The 20,054-nt window shown below is 44.1% G+C and overlaps 2 protein-coding genes across 2 annotated transcripts in view; one reads left to right on the top strand and one right to left on the bottom strand.

Annotated features, from left to right (window-relative positions):
• Positions 1-599: 599 nt before the first annotated feature.
• Positions 600-16,980, bottom strand: fmnl2b (formin-like 2b; the record flags this gene model as incomplete). The annotated part of the gene is made up of 28 exons (XM_079296239.1): positions 600-688; positions 786-909; positions 1,315-1,410; positions 1,560-1,661; positions 2,401-2,561; positions 2,708-2,837; positions 2,931-3,011; positions 3,352-3,420; positions 3,968-4,202; positions 7,267-7,469; positions 7,833-7,957; positions 8,276-8,296; positions 9,255-9,461; positions 9,646-9,743; positions 10,084-10,304; positions 10,534-10,635; positions 10,798-10,947; positions 11,048-11,158; positions 11,501-11,575; positions 11,802-11,895; positions 12,110-12,186; positions 12,283-12,409; positions 12,490-12,633; positions 12,807-12,890; positions 14,092-14,168; positions 15,194-15,274; positions 15,536-15,619; positions 16,864-16,980. The coding sequence occupies 28 exons, from the start codon at positions 16,978-16,980 to the stop codon at positions 600-602; spliced, it is 3,285 nt and encodes a 1,094-aa protein (XP_079152365.1).
• A 1,875-nt stretch (positions 16,981-18,855) lies between these two features.
• Positions 18,856-20,054, top strand: part of LOC306797518 (cyclin-dependent kinase 5 activator 2-like) — a gene marked incomplete at both ends in the record, with an annotated part of 4,096 nt that continues 2,897 nt past the window's right edge. The window contains 2 exons of the mRNA XM_079296884.1: positions 18,856-18,874; positions 18,961-19,391. Of these exons, the coding sequence (XP_079153010.1) occupies positions 18,856-18,874; positions 18,961-19,391 (450 nt within the window). The remainder of the gene's footprint in view (positions 18,875-18,960; positions 19,392-20,054) is intronic.

Consider the following 20,054-nt stretch of genomic DNA (forward strand, 5'->3'; position numbering starts at 1 on the left):
TGTGGCTCCGGTGATAGCTAACAGGCTAACGGGCTAACAGCAGGACTTCAGACAAAATGCAGTGAAAGGAAGGTTCAGGAAGGTGACCGGGTCGAGGCAGAGTCACAGATAACCAGAGTTTAACTCTTTAGTTTGTGAACGCTAACACTCGTAATGGAAGTTCATGAAAGGAAAACACAAACTGTGTGAATCCCCGACTCTGGTAAGGCGAGTAAATACAGTAGAACACAATAAAGGAGCAGAACCCTGTACAAGATCCAGTTAAAGACTTGAATTACCCAGAACAACCACAGAACCACAGACCTGCTGCCCCAGAACCAGGACTCTGGAACCAGGGACGGATCAGAGGTCAGCTGGTGTCTGTGAACACAAACTGACCAAAAAATAACATACAAACCATGATGTCATCGGTTCACATCAAATATTTTCAAAGTGCTAATTGGTCCCCCCGATTAGAAGTGGGCGTGGCCATCTGAAGAAGACATGACAGCCTCCTCAAACATGCCGACATAAACTCTTTTGCTATGATGTAAATGTCTCTGTCTCTCTCTCTCTCTCTCTGTCTCTGTCTGTCCCCTCTCTGTCCCCCCCCCCCCTTCTCAGTAGTGCTCCTCAGAGTGGGCGGGGTCACAGAAGAAGCGAGAGCTGCGTTTGGCTGATCGGGCCGTGAAGGGTACGGCTTTCAGAGCTGTAGGTGAGACGGAACAAAACAGCCAATCAGATGACAGACAGAAGAGGTCTAAACGTGTTCACCTGTCACAAAGTTTTTATAAGCATGTGTTTACCTGTGATGATGTCCTCTATGGCTCCATCCTTCCCTTCATAAACATGGCAGCTGTCTTTTCCTTGTCGTCGTCTGAGCTCTGTGAGCAGCTCCTGCTGCGGCCGCTTCGCCCGGTGGGAGGGAGACTGGAGGGAGGAGGGGGAGAAAGATGAGACCTTCAGAGATCTTACCAACTGATGTAAGTTATGGATGCTTGCCAACAAAGATAGCCAACTAGCTCTGGCGTTAGCTGCTGACCTAGCATTGGTCACGCTAATGAGACCTTCCGCCACTGAGCCCTGCTCCTCTCAAGCTCCACCCTCCCGTCCAAATTTGGTCATTTCTGGTTCCAAAAATTAAACATTGCAACAGCTTCACTTAGGCTCTGCAGGAACCTATGGGTGTCGTCACGGAGACAAGTCACGTTGCCACCGAGTTTCGTACAAACGAACAAATCAGTGACTATTTTGATTCTTTCTACACTGCTGGTCGACAGTAAATCATGACTCAGCAGTTCCACCGGTGTGACAGGTCAGAGGTCACAGTCTCACCTTGGTCTCCGCCTCCTCCTGCTGCTCCTCTTGCTCCAGTTTCTCCAGTAACATTTGTTCTTGACGCCTCCTTTGCTCGTTTTCCTCCTCTGCCAGCTGAACACACATGAATACACACCAACCTGATTTTGTGTTGAGCTGTAAGTTATTAAGACCTGAGGACTTGTTTCAGACAAACTCTGGTCCTTCATGTCTGTAGACCACGCCCCCTGTATGGGAGGCGGGGCTTGAGATGTGTCACTCACCCTGTATGCCTTAATGAAACGAACGAAGATGGGGAAGAAAACAGACGGCGGCATCGTCTTGGAGCTATCCCCGAAAAACTTCACCACGTCTTCAAAAGCATCCTGAAGAATCCAAACAAAAGGAATAGATTCGTTTTCACAGTGCAGTTTCATTCATGATTTTTCAAATGGCAGGATTAATAATTATTGATTACTAATTACAAATAGCTCTTATTTCAGATGTTTGCTTCGTGACCAAAAAGGTTTTGACTTTTACAGAAGTTACGTCTTCCTGCTGCGCTGTGATTGGATGAGTAACGGTAATGTCATCAGCATTTAATAAATTGTAAGCAATATATTATTGTTTATACTCGTACATTATAAACACTTAAAATATCTTTAAAATAATCTTTAATATGCGCTCTTCTTATATTTGATTCCAGTGTTAAAGTCCTGAAATCTTCAGAACATTAAAAAGTCAATTTACTTTTTTACCATTTTGTTTTGCCCGTGAAGTCCTCGACGTTGTTGCTCAGTTAGCTGTGTGCTACAACTTGAATCATTTTTCACTGAATTATTTTTATACTGAAGAAAATCTTCAATGTTTTGGACATTTCTTACGAAAATGATTCAATAAGGAGCTACGGGTGACAGATCTTTTAAATATATGTGGTCTTTCCTCACAATGTTAACATGAAGCTTCATATTAAACTAGCAGAGAACCACCATCTTGATATTCTGAGCATGAAGAGTCATAATTCAGTTCATACTCTCTCTGTCATTGATGACTGATGAGGAGAACGATCGGAGTGGTCGCCATATTCTGTGTAAAACAAATGAAACTTTGTGTGTGTGGTCTCACCTGAGCGATGCGTGCGTCCTCCTGCAGTTTGCCGAGTCGTGATTCGTGTCTGCTGATGAAGTCTTTCAGTGTGGCGTTGTGTCCAACACTAAACTCTCTCCAGGTGAGCTCCATGCCGCGCTGCAGCTCCTTCACATCACACAGCACGTTCTCCAGACTCACTGAGGACGGGAGAAGACGGGTGAGGACGGGTGAGGACGGGAGAAGACGGGTGAGGACGGGTGAGGACGGGAGGACGGGTGAGGACGGATGAGGACACACACTACACAGTCTGTCTTGCAGCGCTCTGATTGGCTGACAGACTTACCTGCAGCAGCCTTGTCCACATAGTGAAGCTCGTTGTAGAACAAACACTTTGCAGGATATTTCTCTCTCACAACGTTGGCGATGTAATGAAGCAAAGTCTGTTTCCTGTCTGTTGACTTTGTCTCCAGGAGCTGAAACACAAACACGGATATTATTACAAACATTCTCCAATATAAACCGTGTGTGTGTGTTTGCGTGTGTGTGCGCGTGTGTGTGTGTGTTACCAGGTCTAAACTCTGCAGTTTGAATCCGTAAATGGCTCCTCTCTTACTGCTGTTCATGTAGTTCCCCAGAGCCAAGATGATCTACGGAACAGAAGCAGGTGTAGTTTTACTTTTCATTCTTTAATGATATACATTTATATACATAGCAACATAATGGAACCTTGTCTTTATGTAGCGCTGCTTGTTGTTTAGCAGTTGTTTTTTAATCTACGTCACAGCAGTGGTGATATTAGATATCGTACTTAGTAAGTATTACATTTATCAACCAATACTGTTGATGTGAGCTACCAATTTTACAAAGATTATAAACAAATACTGTAATTATAAGTTAGGCGGATAAAATACATCGACTGTATATTTATAGTGTACTATAGTGTATTTATATTACAGAGTAAATACTTGTATACAAACACAGACTGACCTCCAGGATCTTCTTGAGCTTCTGAGATGACTTTATAGAAACTGAAGCAGCGATCATGGCGTGGAGTTGCTGAGAGGAAACACAACAAACATCCATTAGTCTGTCTGTCTACCCGTCTGTCTGTCTACCCGTCTGTCTGTTTACCCGTCTGTCTGTCTACCCGTCTGTGTGTTTACCCGTCTGTCTGTCTACCCGTCTGTCTGTCTACCCGTCTGTCTGTCTACCCGTCTGTGTGTTTACCCGTCTGTCTGTCTACCCGTCTGTCTGTCTACCCGTCTGTCTGTCTACCCGTCTGTCTGTCTACCCGTCTGTCTGTTTACCCGTCTGTCTGTTTACCTGTCTGTCTCTATCTGTTTGACTCTCTTTTCCCTTTGTATTTGTTAATGACATATTTAAAAAGTGGATCAATATTTCAAATATCTTTTTGTTGATTTGTTGATTTCAATGTAAAAAAATGTTTTCCAAAGAATATCTCATATTATGATATGACCATGTAATGATCCCATTGAACCCATTAAAGACCGTATCTATCGCCTTTGGTTAACTCCTTCATACGTCTTCCCTGATCTTCATTTCCTTGACAATGTTTGTCTCTCTCTCTGTATGTCTGTCTTACCGGAGTTAACATCTGGATGTTGTCTGTGAAGTTGCCCATGAAGGTCATGATGGACATTCTCTGAGTGAGTCGTTCGATGCGACTGAACTGCATCATGAAGCGGTCTTCATCACTCAAAGCCTCCAGAGGTTTTCTGTCCCTCTCGTATTGTCGTAGAAGCTTCACCTCGGCCTCAGTCGGCAGGAAACGCATCAGACACTCGACAAAGTCCACCCGAACTGTCCGTAGGTCGAACCTGCAGAAACCCAAAATACACAGAGTTACATTGAATCCAAGATGAAATACAGACCTTCCACTGTTAGTAATACTGTCTGGACTTCTCAGGTAGCCAATCAGAACACACCTGTCTGATGGACTTTCTAGATCCCGTGAAAAACTAAGAGTAATTAGTCACATGACTTGTTAGTCACTCTGTAGTCACATGAATCGTAAGACAGTCTAGTTAACGTCAAACACGCTCTAACCCTCAACATAAGTAGATGGTTTTGTTGCCTAAAACAACTTCCCATGAAGGAGGAAGTTTATTTTGAAGAGACACTCTGAATGTGAGGAGAGAAAACTGACAACATGTCATAGTTTGAAGCTCAGGCCAGAGTTCAGAGTGAGAACATGTTGAGGTGGTTGTGTTACTGGTTTTACTCCTGTGACTGGTAAACTCTATCCTACTCATGTTTCTTGTTAAGTTTGACTTGTGTTAGAGTTACTGTTATAGTTACTGGTACTTCCAGTAGTTACACCCGCAAGGTCGGCGGTTCCATCCCTGGTTGCTACGTGTCCTGTGTCGAAGTGTCCCTGAGCAAGACACTGAACCCCTAACTGCTCCCCGGGCGCCTGTCATGGGCAGCCCACTGCTCCCCACATACATGGATGGGTCTAATGCAGAGACCAATTTCCCCTTCCGGGATGAATATAGTTTCATAATATAAACAGTGTTACTGGTACTATCGGTACTTGCACCAGTGTTATTGTTACTGGTACTATCGGTACTTGCACCAGTGTTATTGTTACTGGTACATTCGGTACTTGCACCAGTGTTATTGTTACTGGTACTATCGGTACTTGCACCAGTGTTATTGTTACTGGTACTTTCGGTACTTGCACCAGTGTTAGTGTTACTGGTACTGTCGGTACTTGCACCAGTGTTAGTGTTACTGGTACTATCAGTACTTGCACCAGTGTTATTGTTACTGGTACTATCGGTACTTGCACCAGTGTTATTGTTACTGGTACTATCGGTACTTGCACCAGTGTTATTGTTACTGGTACTTTCGGTACTTGCACCAGTGTTATTGTTACTGGTACTATCGGTACTTGCACCAGTGTTATTGTTACTGGTACTTTCGGTACTTGCACCAGTGTTATTGTTACTGGTACTATCGGTACTTGCACCAGTGTTATTGTTACTGGTACTTTCGGTACTTGCACCAGTGTTATTGTTACTGGTACTATCGGTACTTGCACCAGTGTTATTGTTATTGGTACTTTCGGTACTTGCACCAGTGTTATTGTTACTGGTACTATCGGTACTTGCACCAGTGTTATTGTTACTGGTACTTTCGGTACTTGCACCAGTGTTATTGTTACTGGTACTATCGGTACTTGCACCAGTGTTAGTGTTACTGGTACTATCGGTACTTGCACCAGTGTTATTGTTACTGGTACTATCGGTACTTGCACCAGTGTTATTGTTACTGGTACTATCGGTACTTGCACCAGTGTTATTGTTACTGGTACTTTCGGTACTTGCACCAGTGTTATTGTTACTGGTACTATCGGTACTTGCACCAGTGTTATTGTTACTGGTACTTTCGGTACTTGCACCAGTGTTATTGTTACTGGTACTATCGGTACTTGCACCAGTGTTATTGTTACTGGTACTTTCGGTACTTGCACCAGTGTTACTGGTACTATCGGTACTTGCACCAGTGTTATTGTTACTGGTACTTTCGGTACTTGCACCAGTGTTATTGTTACTGGTACTATCGGTACTTGCACCAGTGTTATTGTTACTGGTACTTTCGGTACTTGCACCAGTGTTATTGTTACTGGTACTTTCGGTACTTGCACCAGTGTTATTGTTACTGGTACTTTCGGTACTTGCACCAGTGTTATTGTTACTGGTACTATCGGTACTTGCACCAGTGTTATTGTTACTGGTACTTTCGGTACTTGCACCAGTGTTATTGTTACTGGTACTATCGGTACTTGCACCAGTGTTATTGTTACTGGTACTTTCGGTACTTGCACCAGTGTTATTGTTACTGGTACTTTCGGTACTTGCACCAGTGTTATTGTTACTGGTACTTTCGGTACTTGCACCAGTGTTATTGTTACTGGTACTATCGGTACTTGCACCAGTGTTGTTGTTACTGGTACTATCGGTACTTGCACCAGTGTTGTTGTTACTGGTACGTTCGGTACTTGCACCAGTGTTATTGTGACTGGTACTTTCGGTACTTGCACCAGTGTTATTGTTACTGGTACTTTCGGTACTTGCACCAGTGTTATTGTGACTGGTACTATCGGTACTTGCACCAGTGTTATTGTGACTGGTACTATCGGTACTTGCACCAGTGTTATTGTCACTGGTACTATCGGTACTTGCACCAGTGTTATTGTTACTGGTACTATCGGCAGTTGCACCAGTGTTATTGTTACTGGTACTATCGGCAGTTGCACCAGTGTTATTGTTACTGGTACTATCGGTAGTTGCACCAGTGTTATTGTTACTGGTACTATCGGTAGTTGCACCAGTGTTATTGTTACTGGTACTATCGGTAGTTGCACCAGTGTTATTGTTACTGGTACTATCGGTCCTTGCACCAGTGTTATTGTTGCTGGTACTATCGGTCCTTGCACCAGTGTTATTGTTACTGGTACTATCGGTAGTTGCACCAGTGTTATTGTTACTGGTACTATCGGTCCTTGCACCAGTGTTATTGTTACTGGTACTATCGGTAGTTGCACCAGTGTTATTGTTACTGGTACTATCGGTACTTGCACCAGTGTTATTGTTACTGGTACTATCGGTAGTTGCACCAGTGTTATTGTTACTGGTACTATCGGCAGTTGCACCAGTGTTATTGTTGCTGGTACTATCGGTCCTTGCACCAGTGTTATTGTTGCTGGTACTATCGGTCCTTGCACCAGTGTTATTGTTACTGGTACTATCGGTCCTTGTAAGCGGCCTTGGGTCCCCTGAAAGGCGCTATATAAATTAAAGTTATTATTATTATTATTGCACCAGTGTTGTTGTTACTGGTACTTTCGTTACTTGCACCAGTGTTATTGTTACTTACGTGTGGATGGCGTGACAAGTGACCTCCGGTCCCTGGCCGGCCTTCCTTAGAGTGATGGCCAGGTTCTTAGACCTGTTGGCCTCCAGCAGAGAAACTTTGGATGGAGCTTTCTGAGGAAGTTTCTGTCTGGACAGAGTCAAGTCCACTGCTGGACCCTGAGCCTTTGTCTTAAAAAGCTCCTCAAACTCCTCCACATTCAGGTCCTGAGAGAGAGATACACAGAGCGAGACACAGGCAGCCTCTTTTTTAGAATCTTTTCAGCACTGATCTCTGTCTGTTTACCCGTCAGGCAGGCTGTACAACAACCTCAGCAATAAACGGTCTGTATGTTTCCAGTCAAGTGAAACTCTGACCAAAGTATACATCTTACCATTTTTTAACGAGGAGGTCTCATTAAGTTTAAGACCTCGTTTACTCACTTTCTGCAGCTTGATGCTTTCTGTTGTGAACGCATGACAACATCAGCTGTTCTCTTTTCTCATCTAGAGTTTCATATATTTATAAATAACACATTTCTACCGTAACATCTAAATAACCTGAATAATTGAATGTAACTGTTGTATTACCTGCAGGATGGCCTCATCGTCGATGTCGTTGAAGACGGTCCCGTTGATCTGACTTGGCTTCAGGGCGACCCAGTTCAACACGGGCATCCTAAACTTGGTCTGTATCGGCTTCTTTATTTTCACCGCTGTACACCATAGAGACAGACAGGTGAGCAAGGAGACAGGTAGTCTACTCCACATCAGATTTACTTTGAGAAGGATGAAAATCTAGAGTGTGTTAGAACTGAATGTGAAGTCAAATTTCACTTTGGTCTTTGAGTTTGACAGCTGAAATGTTTGTTCACCTTCAACAACAAAAGTAGAAACTGAACAGACGTTCAATATAACCCTAACCCCGTTCACCTAACCCGCTGTAACGCGATGGTGGAGGAGGGATGGTGGAGCGATGGAGGATTATCGAGAAATGTAAAGATGGTAAAATGTAAAATAGTAGGTAAACGTACAGAATAACTTGAGAGGACCGTCTGTCAGCAGAACGAGAGAAAAAACATGTTAGTGTTATGAAACTCGCCGGATTAAATTGCACAGTTACCATGACAACTGAGAATTCTGGATTGTGATTGGCTGGAAGGGGTCGATTCACTTTAATAACTGGAAAATAAAACCAAACACCTGAGACTCAGGCTCACCAACAACAACAACAACAAAGATAAACAGTTAACAGTAGTGACTTCAGAAATAACTGAATCTGGACGTCCAAAGAAATTGTCAGAGGACACATCAGAAATACGTCAGCATCGGTAAAACGGTTCTACTTTACAACGTTGATAGAAGTGGAATAATTCCCTGAAGGTTTGGGGTTCATGTCAGGTGGTTATTAGCCTCTATTAACATGACAAAGGTTAACCCTAACATGTCAAACTAAACGCTGACAACTGTCGGCAAACTATTTCCTGAAAAAGATAATTTGTCATTTCATTCAAAAAGATTCCATGAGCACCAACATGCAGAGTTTTTTTTAAGATGGTAGCAATCTTAATAGAAATAAACTTAAAGCAAATCTTGTAAATCGACCCAGAAATACGTTTTAGAAAATGCTCAGCAGCAAAGAACGTTTAACATAAACAACAATCCATCTGTTCGTGTTTGTTAAATGAATCTAGATTTTTGCTGTGGTTTAACTTCTCACCTTCTTGCAGTGACGTACAGGTGTACTCCAGTAACTATTATACAGGTGTACTCAGTACACCTTAAATTGATGTACAGGTGTACACCATCAGTGATGCTGGTGGTCCAACAGTATCAACAGAAACAAACAGACCTTCGTCCTGATGTCACGTTACTCTTTAAGTGCATGTTTCCGATAATATTTTTGAAAGTTTACCTCGGTGTAGATTTCAATGTTGGACTGTAAAGTGAAAGCTCCATATTTTCCCGTGCAGTCTGTCAATGCATCATTTAAACCCTCTTGTTCAGTCTCACCTGCAAGTCCAGAGTTAAAGATGACCGTGGGCCCACCCGAACCTGGGAGAGGGGGGGCCACAGGGGGAGGAGGTGGGGGCATGGGGATGGAGGAGGAGAGCTCGCTGGTCCGACATGGAGGAGGAGGAGGTGGTGGTGGAGGAGGAGGAGGAGGAGGAGGAGGAGGAGGAGCAGCGGGGGGAGGTGCAGGGTATGACCCATTGGACACTTAAAATACAAAGAGAAGAAGAATGAAAACGGGTAATGCGTAAATGTTTGTTACTGGTTCGTGGTGCACTAAAAGTTTATCATTTGGGAATACTTGTAGTATTTGGTGGCAGTATTAGCATCACTTTGCACCCCTTTATGCATATTATGATTGAACATTGTGATTGGTGGAGGTGAAACTCACCTGTGCCTGGCATTGGTGGCGGTGGAGGGAGTGGGACCGGCATCCCTGGAGATCCGCCTATTGCCGGTCCCATGCTGTGATAGGCTACGGTCTCGGGACTGTCGAAATCAATACGGTGATCAATCAACAATCAACAATCATCAGTCATTGGTTTCCATTTTTGTTCAGGAAGAAAACGTTTTCCCCTTTTTTTCCATTGATTTGGACATCTGACATGTTGGCATCGTAAAGTGAAGTCGTTTGTGGCTCAACACATTCATGATCATCCCATTCACAGTATTGATTATGAGAGTGGGGTTCCTCAGGGTTCTGTTCTGGGTCCTTTTGACTTAGGATTTATTGCTGCGTACGTCTGATGAACATACGTCTGGTATTCACCACCAGAGAGAAATATAGCAGCTAGTCTCTGACAGCGAAGTAAACGGGGACGTCTCTCACCTGGGGGACAGGTTAGGACAAGGTGGAGGTGAGGGGGAGGCGGAGTCACCAACTCCCCCGTCTCCCTCTCCTCTCTGGGGTTGAGGAGCTCCGGGTCCTCCGGCCTGTTGGGCCTCCTGAGCCTGTCGCTCCAGACGACTCTGACGCCGGATTGTCTGGTCCTTCTCCCGAACAATCCGCCGCAAGGTGTGCACCTGAGAGTTACTGCTGGCATACACCTCCTGCACAGGTAACAAGTGGGGAGTGGTTGTTGGGTAACAGGTGAGAAGTTAAAGGAACATTCCAATATTTAAGTTTATAAATATTTTCTCCATTTCTTTTGTTCAGGTTCAGAAACCGAAATGTAGACCCATCTTTTTCCAAACATCCCTCTCATTAGCGTCATCATACACGGTGTCTGTCTCTATGGTGACCAAATGTTTGTGTGGTTTCCATGGCAACAGCACTGACCCGGACGTTGTCCAGCTCCTTGTTGGTTTGCATCAGCTGTTTCTCCAGTTCAACAATCTTCAGCATCGCTTCATTCTCCACGTCCAGAAGATGCTCCGACATCTGAGGGAGAAGGGTATGGGTTAGTCGACACCTGTCTGTCTGAATTCATGTCTGTCTCTAAACTTGTCTGTCTTTCATTGCTTCGGTCTCTTTGACCAGCTTCAACATCTGAGAACAGCGAGAGACGGATTAGTACACCTGTCTGTCGCTCCACTGTCTTACTGTGCCGATGCTCTCCTCCAGCTCCTCGACTCGCTCTAGAGCAGCGGTTTTGGTCTCGGCGTCCTCCAGCAGCGTCCCGACGTCAAACACGTTGTCGAGATACGCCTGAATCTGAACCTGAAGCCTGTCGCTCTCCGTGTGCTTCAGCCTCTGGTGAGACAGGTAGAGAGACGGGTTAACACAGACAGGCTTGTTGTTAATCATCAGCCCTCGTGTGTTTGGCTGAGAGCGGAACGTGTGACCGTGTTACCTCCAGGTGTTCGTCCAGGTTTAGTTTTGTGAAGTCATACTGCAGATGTACTCTGAAGTTCATGTCCTCCACCGAGTGAACCACGATGTTAATGAACTGCATACAGGCCACCTGACCACCGTCACCACGGCAACAACAGACACAAGTTCAGTTGGAAACCAGTTATTTACTTACTGATGTCATCCTAATTCAACCCGAACCCTAAAATAATCGGTCAATTTAGAAATAATTAAAAATGAATGATTATAGTTGGTGTTTATTTAACTGTTACGTTTCAACCTGAATCAGGTTAAATGAAGTGACAGTTAAACATTGTGTTTAAACTTTAAGTTAAAGTTACACAGCAGATTTAATCATGTTGACGAAGCTTTAACTGAATGTTGTGTAGAGTTTGATCAATCCTATATATATTCTAAAGATAATTAAAGTTCACACAGAGTTAATCTCTCGTACCAAAAAGTCGATGTTGTCGTCTTCGTTCTTAAAATGTTCCATCAACTTCTCAAAACGCATCGACTCCGAACAAACCTGCAGAAGATCAATCAGTCAATGAATCAATGAACATTAAATGCCATTCGTTCTACCTGCAGTCTGTAGAGTACGGTGTGTGGAATACTACAGTGTGTATGTAAATGTGTTTGTTGATTCTGCTCTGGCACCAACGAAGAAGTCAAACAGTGGCATCAGAAGAAAAATTGTTTTGTAAACAGTTTGTAACTGTGACATACAGCTGGCGTGTGTGTGTGATTTTTACAGTTTTGAAGTTGTCGAAGGCTGACAGGATGATCTCATGTCCTCCTCTGACCAAACACACCGCCGCCAACAACTCTAACACCAGAGCTTTAGTCCTGATGAAGACAGGGAGAGAGATGGGTCAGCAACAGTATGAACAGACTAGTAGAGAGACAGGCCGGCAGACGCTAGAGAGACAGGTAGAGAGACAGGCCAGCAGATGGTAGGCAGTGTTTAGTTAGTAGTACCTGTGTCTAGTTCCTCGTTAGTACTTTGTGTACCGGTGTCTGTCTAGTCCTCGTTCGTACTTTGTGTACCTGTAGTACTGACCTGGGGTTCCTGTTGTTGAGGCTGAGGGCGATCTCGTTGACAGCGTGAGGGTGAGACATCACCATGTTGAATCCGTACTGAGGACACAGATGAAGTTCACAACGGTTCAGACAGAAGCACCATATTTCGAGTACTTGATGTATTTCATGTACATTTAAATGTTAAAGTGTTACCTGGTAATTCATGATGGCTCTCAGACACATGACACAGACATGGACGTCGTCTTTCTTACAGACGAGTCGTGAATTCTTCAGTGTTCGGCGACTCGGCAGAGTGTTGGAGCGAGTCACCATCGCAGAGCTGCAAATACAAAGACATCTGATTATTGTCTGCTTCTACAGCTGGTCCCTGGTCAGATATCAGGGTTGTATTCATGCTACCTGATGGAGTGTCGAGCTGCTCTGGGAACAGATGAGGACGGGGATGGGAGGCTGCAGTCTCCATGAAGGTCTTCTATGGACCGACTCCAGGGAGAGTCGATGGACGAGACTTCACCTCCAGACTCAGATGGCTCTCCATCGAACCTGAACACACAAACAACAACAGGACCGGCTTCTGTTGAGTCTCAGCTGTTCATACAACATCTGAACAGTACATGACAACTAATAACAGTTTGAACATGTTTAAAGGTTCAAATTGTGAGAATTCAAATAAACATTTCAATATGTAATGGAGTATTTAGTTTGTTCAGACTCACGTGACGGCGTATTGAGCGAAGGACAAATACTCGACCAAAACATCCAGACCTCGATTCTCCTCATTCAGAAACTCTCTCACCCACCTGCAGAGAGACAGACAGGGCATCAGAGAGAGAGAGAGACAGACAGGTACTCAGAGAGAGAGAGAGAGAGAGAGACAACAGGTCCTCAGAGAGGGAGAGAGAGAGACAAGTCCTCAGAGAGAGATGGAGACAGAGACAGACAGGTCTTCAGAGAGAGAGAGACAGAGACAGACATGTCTTCAGAGAGAGAGAGAGAGAGACAGAGACAGACAGGTCATCAGAGAGAGAGAGAGACAGGTCATCAGAGAGAGAGAGAGACAGGTCCTCAGAGAGAGAGAGAGAGACAGACAGGTCTTCAGAGAGAGAGACAGACAGACAGGTCCTCAGAGAGAGACAGAGACAGACAGGTATTCAGAGAGAGAGAGAGAGAGAGACAGACAGGTCCTCAGAGAGAGAGAGAGACAGACAGGTCATCAGAGAGAGAGAGAGACAGGTCCTCAGAGAGAGAGAGACAGACAGGTATTCAGAGAGAGAGAGAGAGACAGACAGGTCCTCAGAGAGAGAGAGAGAGACAGGTCCTCAGAGAGAGAGAGAGAGAGACAGACAGGTCCACAGAGACAGACAGGTCCTCAGAGAGATAGACAGAGACAGACAGGTCCTCAGAGACAGATACTAGATGGTGGTTATGTGGAACAAGCTTAGCTAAAGGAACGAGTCCTAAAACCCTGAAATGAATCAGTATTTTTACACTAACGACTCCTTTCAGAAGTAAATCCGTTTCAATTGTTTTTATTTTGATGTCTGAAATGAGGATTTGTTCTCTGATACCTAAATACCTCTGGTGATTGTAGCAGTTTTTTTGTGTTGAAGAAAGGAGGATGTTCACATATTTAAAATAGAATGGGACTAGTCTGAATTGTTTTGTCGACTCGTGTAGTTTGTTTAGAGCGTAAAATTAGTTTTTTTTACTGATTCACACTTTCAAAATCATCAAGAAATAAACTTCTGTTTGCCAGTTTATTTTGTGCAGTGAAACAAAATCCTGTCTGGTTTCTGTGGAGGAACCAGTGCAAGGCTAACTTCCTGGGTTATTATTATTATGATCTGTTTCTGTTGTGTCTAAACATGAACCCACAGGCCAACAATGCTGCAATTATAAATAATTTACTGAACAGTTTGTGACCGGACAGATTCATTAACAAATTAATTGAATAGAAATGTAATTTCCAGGCGACAGAGTTTCAGAGAGACAGACAGGTACCCGATGTGGTTTGTGCGAAGAGAAATCTCGAGTTCTCGAAGCATCTGAGTCGACTCCTGGACTCTTCTTCTGAACTTCTGCAGACAGACAGACGCGTTAGTGACAGACAGGTTAATGACCGACAGACAGACGCGTTAGTGACAGACAGACAGACGTGTTAGTGACAGACAGGTTAATGACCGACAGACAGACGCGTTAGTGACAGACAGACAGACGCGTTCGTGACAGACAGGTTAATGACAGACAGACAGACGTGTTAGTGACAGACAGGTTAATGACAGACAGACAGACGCGTTCGTGACAGACAGGTTAATGACAGACAGACAGACGTGTTAGTGACAGACAGGTTAATGACAGACAGACAGACAGATGCGTTAGTGACAGACAGACAGACGCGTTCGTGACAGACAGGTTAATGACAGACAGGCCGACACGTTAGTGACAGACAGGTTAATGACAGACAGACAGACACGTTAGTGACAGACAGGTTAATGACAGACAGACAGATGCGTTAGTGACAGACAGACAGACGCGTTCGTGACAGACAGGTTAATGACAGACAGACAGACGCGTTCGTGACAGACAGGTTAATGACAGACAGGCCGACACGTTAGTGACAGACAGGTTAATGACAGACAGACAGATGCGTTAGTGACAGACAGACAGACGCGTTCGTGACAGACAGGTTAATGACAGACAGACAGACGCGTTCATGACAGACAGGTTAATGACAGACAGACAGACACGTTAGTGACAGACAGGTTAATGACAGACAGACAGATGCGTTAGTGACAGACAGACAGACGCGTTCGTGACAGACAGACAGACAGACGCGTTAGTGACAGACAGACAGACAGACGCGTTAATGACAGACAGACAGACTCCGAGAGAAACATTTCAGGGTTGATTTGTCTTTGACATTTAGATGCAATAATGATATTGGTAAATAATAACAACAAAATAGTCTCATAATAAACAGACAAAAAACATCTGATCTATAATAATAATACAATAGTCTTACAATAAACAAACTGTTTTTGTTTTCCAACAGAACAACAAGACTTCTGTTGTAAACGTCTATGAACTACATTTCCCAGCTCACCTTGCGTGTGACTGCCGGGTCGAGGAAGCCTCTGAGTTTCTGGATGTAGGTGTGAGGAGGATTCTTCACCTGAAACCGCTCCTAAAGCATGATGACATCACACGTGAGTCTCCGCCCACCAGAAATCTCAAATCCACATGACTCAACTTTTATAATAAGAATGAATTATAATGTATCATCTGTAATGTGTGTGTAAAACTACAGAAAGTCATGAAATCACCACAAAGTTACTGTTAATATGATTAAATATTGTTAATAACTCCTCTGAAGAGTCTCGGACCACCAAACTAAGTCCTGGTTCTAGAACAGATTCAAACTCATGAACTTTATTAACACACTCACTTGATCACAGATCAGCTCCCACTTCTTGTCGTTGTCATAGGAACGCAGCAGACGCACCTTGTCAGGAGGAAGATTCATCGAATTCTGAAACACAATTTATTTAAAACAATTTGTCCAAAAATTGTTTAGAACTTATGTGAACATTCAGAACTGGTCCCCTTAAATCCAGCTATCTAAAATCTCCAAAAAAACAAATAAAAACTTCAGACTCTCCAAGTCCCCCACAACCTCCAAGTCCTCCTCCAAACCCCCCAGAACCACCAAGTCCTCCTTCAAACCCCCCAGAACCTCCAAGTCCTCCTCCAAACCCCCCAGAACCACCAAGTCCTCCTTCAAACCCCCCAGAACCACCAAGTCCTCCTCCAAACCCCCCAGAACCACCAAGTCATCCTCCAAACCCCCCAGAACCACCAAGTCCTCCTCCAAACCCCCCAGAACCACCAAGTCCTCCTCCAAACCCCCCAGAACCACCAAGTCCTCCTCCAAACCCCCCAGAACCACCAAGTCCTCCTCCAAACCCCCCAGAACCACCAAGTCCTCCTTCAAACCCCCCAGAACCACCAAGTCCTCCTTCAAACCCCCCAGAACCACCAAGTCCTCCTTCAAACCCCCCAGAACCTCCAAGTCCTCCTTCAAACCCCCCAGAACCACCAAGTCCTCCTTCAAACCCCCCAGAACCACCAAGTCCTCCTTCAAACCCCCCAGAACCACCAAGTCCTCCTTCAAACCCCCCAGAACCTCCAAGTCCTCCTTCAAACCCCCCAGAACCACCAAGTCCTCCTTCAAACCCCCCAGACCCCTATTAGTTGTTACTGTTCTCTCCAAACTCCAGTAAACCAAAAGTAAAGAAACATTTCTGGAACATTTAAAAAATAAAGTCAAAGTAGGTGAGCATGTGAGACGGATCTGGTTCAGGTTCAGTGAAGACCAGCTAGAACCCAAACAGGAAGACAAACAATAATGGAAACCAGAATGAAACAGAGAAGGTGATCATTAAATCACTGATGATTGACGCTAAAGCCTTCAGACAGAAATAATAAATAAAGAAAAAGACACAAATGTTTGATTTACTAAATAAAATAAATAGAAAAGAGGAGCTCAGTATCAATAAACACAATTATTATTTTGACATTTATACATTCATATCAAACGCTCAGAGAGAGAGAGTGTGTGTGTGTGTGTGTGTGTGTGTGTGTGTGTGTGTGTGTGTGTGTGTGTGTGTGTGTGTGTGTGTGTGTGTGTGTGTGTGTGTGTGTGTGTGTGTGTGTGTGTGTGTGTGTGTGTGTGTGTGTGTGTGTGTGTGTGTGTGTGTGTGTGTGTGTGTTTACCAGGGCGATGGAGAACCGCTCCTCCAGCTCTGCTGGGTCGGGCATCGGGAGTCGAACCGGAGCGGCTCTGGACCGGATCACCGCGAGCTGGGTCTCCATACTCTCTGCGTTACCCATCACACCGAACACACACACAGTGAACACACCCACCTACAACAATACACACTCAACAGACGCACAGCGGCAGGAACATGTGGTCGGCCATCACACACGGAACACAGACGGGCGGTCGAGGTGATGAAGGCCTGTCTGTGTCTCTCCTGTCTCTCTCCCTCTCCTGCCTGTCTGTCGTTAGACGGCAGAGATCGCTGGTCTCTCCATCCCGTCTGTCTGTCTCTGTGTCTCTTTGTCTGTCGTCCTCTCCGCCGCCGCTGATGATGCTGCTTCTGATGCTGGTGATGATGATGAAGAGGATGCTGATGAAGAGGATGCTGATCCAGATGAAGCTGTTGTGTTGGTAATATGAAATGTGTGTGTTGTGTGTGAGCGCGTGTCGCAGATCAGCCGGTTAATCCTCCCCCTCTCCTCCCCCACATGAAGAAAGAAAGAGAGAGTCGGCCTCAGACAATGAGCCTTCTGCTGCCACAGGCTCCGCCCACTACACACACACACACGCTCACTCATGCACGCACACACACGCACACACACGCACAGGGTAGAACATTAATTTAAAAAAGTAACATTTAAATATATTTAGTCTGAGAATCCAACACACGTTTTTAAAAATACATGTAATATTTTATGATGTAATAATATAATGTTTAATATTACAAGCAAATATAAAGTAGCACGCCCATAGTAATGTAATACTCTGTATTGTAGAAGTACTTTAGTAGTCTCTGTAACCCTCGTGGTATAAGTACTCAGTGATACTCGGTGGTAGAAGTACTTCAGTACTCAGTGATATTTGGTGGTAGAAGTACTTTAGTAGTCTCTGATACTCGGTGGTAGAAGTACTTCGGTACTCGGTGGTAGAAGTACTCTAGTAGTCTCTAATACTCGGTGGTAGAAGTACTTCGGTACACTCTCAGTGGTAGAAGTACTTCAGTACTTTGTGATACTCGGTGATAGAAGTACTTCGGTACACTCTCAGTGGTAGAAGTACTTCAGTACTCTATGATACTCGTTGGTAGAAGTACTTCGGTACTCGGTGGTAGAAGTACTCTAGTAGTCTCTGATACTCAGTGGTAGAAGTATCTCGGTACTCTGTGATACTCTGTGGTAAAAGTGCTTCAGTACTTAGAATAGAAGAGCTCCCTCTGGTGGAGACTATGTGAACTGCAGGTTACAAACTAAACATTGATGGACAATAAATCTCTAGAGGGAAAGTAAATAATCAATCATCAATAAAATTATGAAGTTACATAAACAAGTGAATATGACACTCAAATAAATAATCATGAATCAACTGAAGGAGGGAGCAGATCAATAGTTATTGATTATTGATTGTCTGGTTGAGGTGAAGATAGAAACAGTCAAAGATCAAAGTGATATATAAAATTTATATTATTTTGTGCAAAACTGAACTCAGTCAAAATGATTTTAATGTTTCAAGTTATTTTCAGTGGAGAAAATAAAACAGAAATAAAACTCAGTTTCGTTTGTTGATCAGTGAAGTTTATTCTGACTCTGAACTAATAGTAATATTATTAAATATATAGTAATCTCCAACACTAATAAATAATGATAAATATATAATATTCTCCAACACTAATAATAATATTAAATATATCATAATCCGAAACACTGACACAAATAATACCATTAAATACAAAATAATCTCCAACACTAATAATGATGGTAATATTAATAATAATAATATTATCATAACAATAACCGTATCACTCTGATATTTCGCCTCACTGCGGCTTTAAACCGTTTCAGCACCACGGACAGCTCTCTGCAGGACTCCCGCCCTCATGGTCCATCAGGCTGCGTCACAGAGAGAGAGACAGACAGGGGGACACATCGAGACCACCACAGAGAGACAGGATGGAGGAGCTGCAGACAGGTCATTGATTTGTCTTCATGATGGATTTCGATTCTTAACAGTTTGACAGGCAGACAGACAGACACACAGCTCCTCCGCTGCTGCAGAAAGGCTCGAGCTGCTCGGTGTTGTAGTCGTCATGGGAACAGCGCTGTCTCTGTCTCCGGGCTCGTGCAAAGTTGCCGCTCGCGGGCCGGAGAAGCTTGCGCTGCAGAGACCACCGGAGACCCGCGAGGGAGAAGAGCAGCAGGACGAGAAGAAGAAGAAGCGGCACCCGGTACTGCTGCATGCGCTCAGCTGGAAGAAACGCCTCATTGCCGCACGAGCCAAGAGGAAGGGCGGGAAGAAGGTGAAGCCCGTGGTGTCCGAGCCTGGACACGTGCAGCAGGAGCATCCGGATCAGGCCATCGACAGCCGCCACAGAGCTCGAAAGGTCGGCCACAAACACGGACCCATCCCGGTACCCATACCCACCGTTCCGGAACAGAACCAGGGAAGGCCAGACCTGATCATCTCACCACGGAGGGTGGTGGTGCAGGTGTGTGTGTGTATTTATATATGTGTGTATTTATATATATATATATATATATATATATATATGTATTTATCCTCCCTAAAAAATATGCATGAACAGTAAATTCACACACAACTTATTTCTGTATTTAATGTTTACATTTGATACTTAATGTAGATTCATGAACATTAAATAAATGACTGTAAACATAACAAACACCAACAACTCTAACTTTAGACATTAAACGAGTTCATCAGTTAAAATCAATGAAACAGATTTAAAGTTAAAATCAGAGTAAATACGTTGAAGTTAGTGAAATATTTTCCATTTTTTTTCCAGATGTTTATGAAACTTGTTGATGAAACCCCCTCTGCTGCTCAGTTAGCATGGAAACCACACTGTCACTAACTGAACTCCTAAATAAATCCAATACATTACAGTCATTTAGCAGATGCTTTTATCCAAAGTGACGAACAATTCAGATTCTATCACATTTCTACACCGTAGGCACAGTATACGGGAGCAATTTTGGGGTTAAGTGTCTTTCTCATGGACACATCGACATGTGACTAGCAGAGCCGGGGATCGAACCGCCGATCCTCTGATTGAAGGACGACCCTGCTCACTTAGCTACAGTCGTCCCAGTCGAATCCAGAGAGAAATGCTGTGATTGGCCAGTCTGCTCTC

Source organism: Melanostigma gelatinosum (assembly GCF_949748355.1).
Source record: "Melanostigma gelatinosum genome assembly, chromosome: 24".
NCBI classification, from domain to species: Eukaryota; Metazoa; Chordata; class Actinopteri; order Perciformes; family Zoarcidae; genus Melanostigma; species Melanostigma gelatinosum.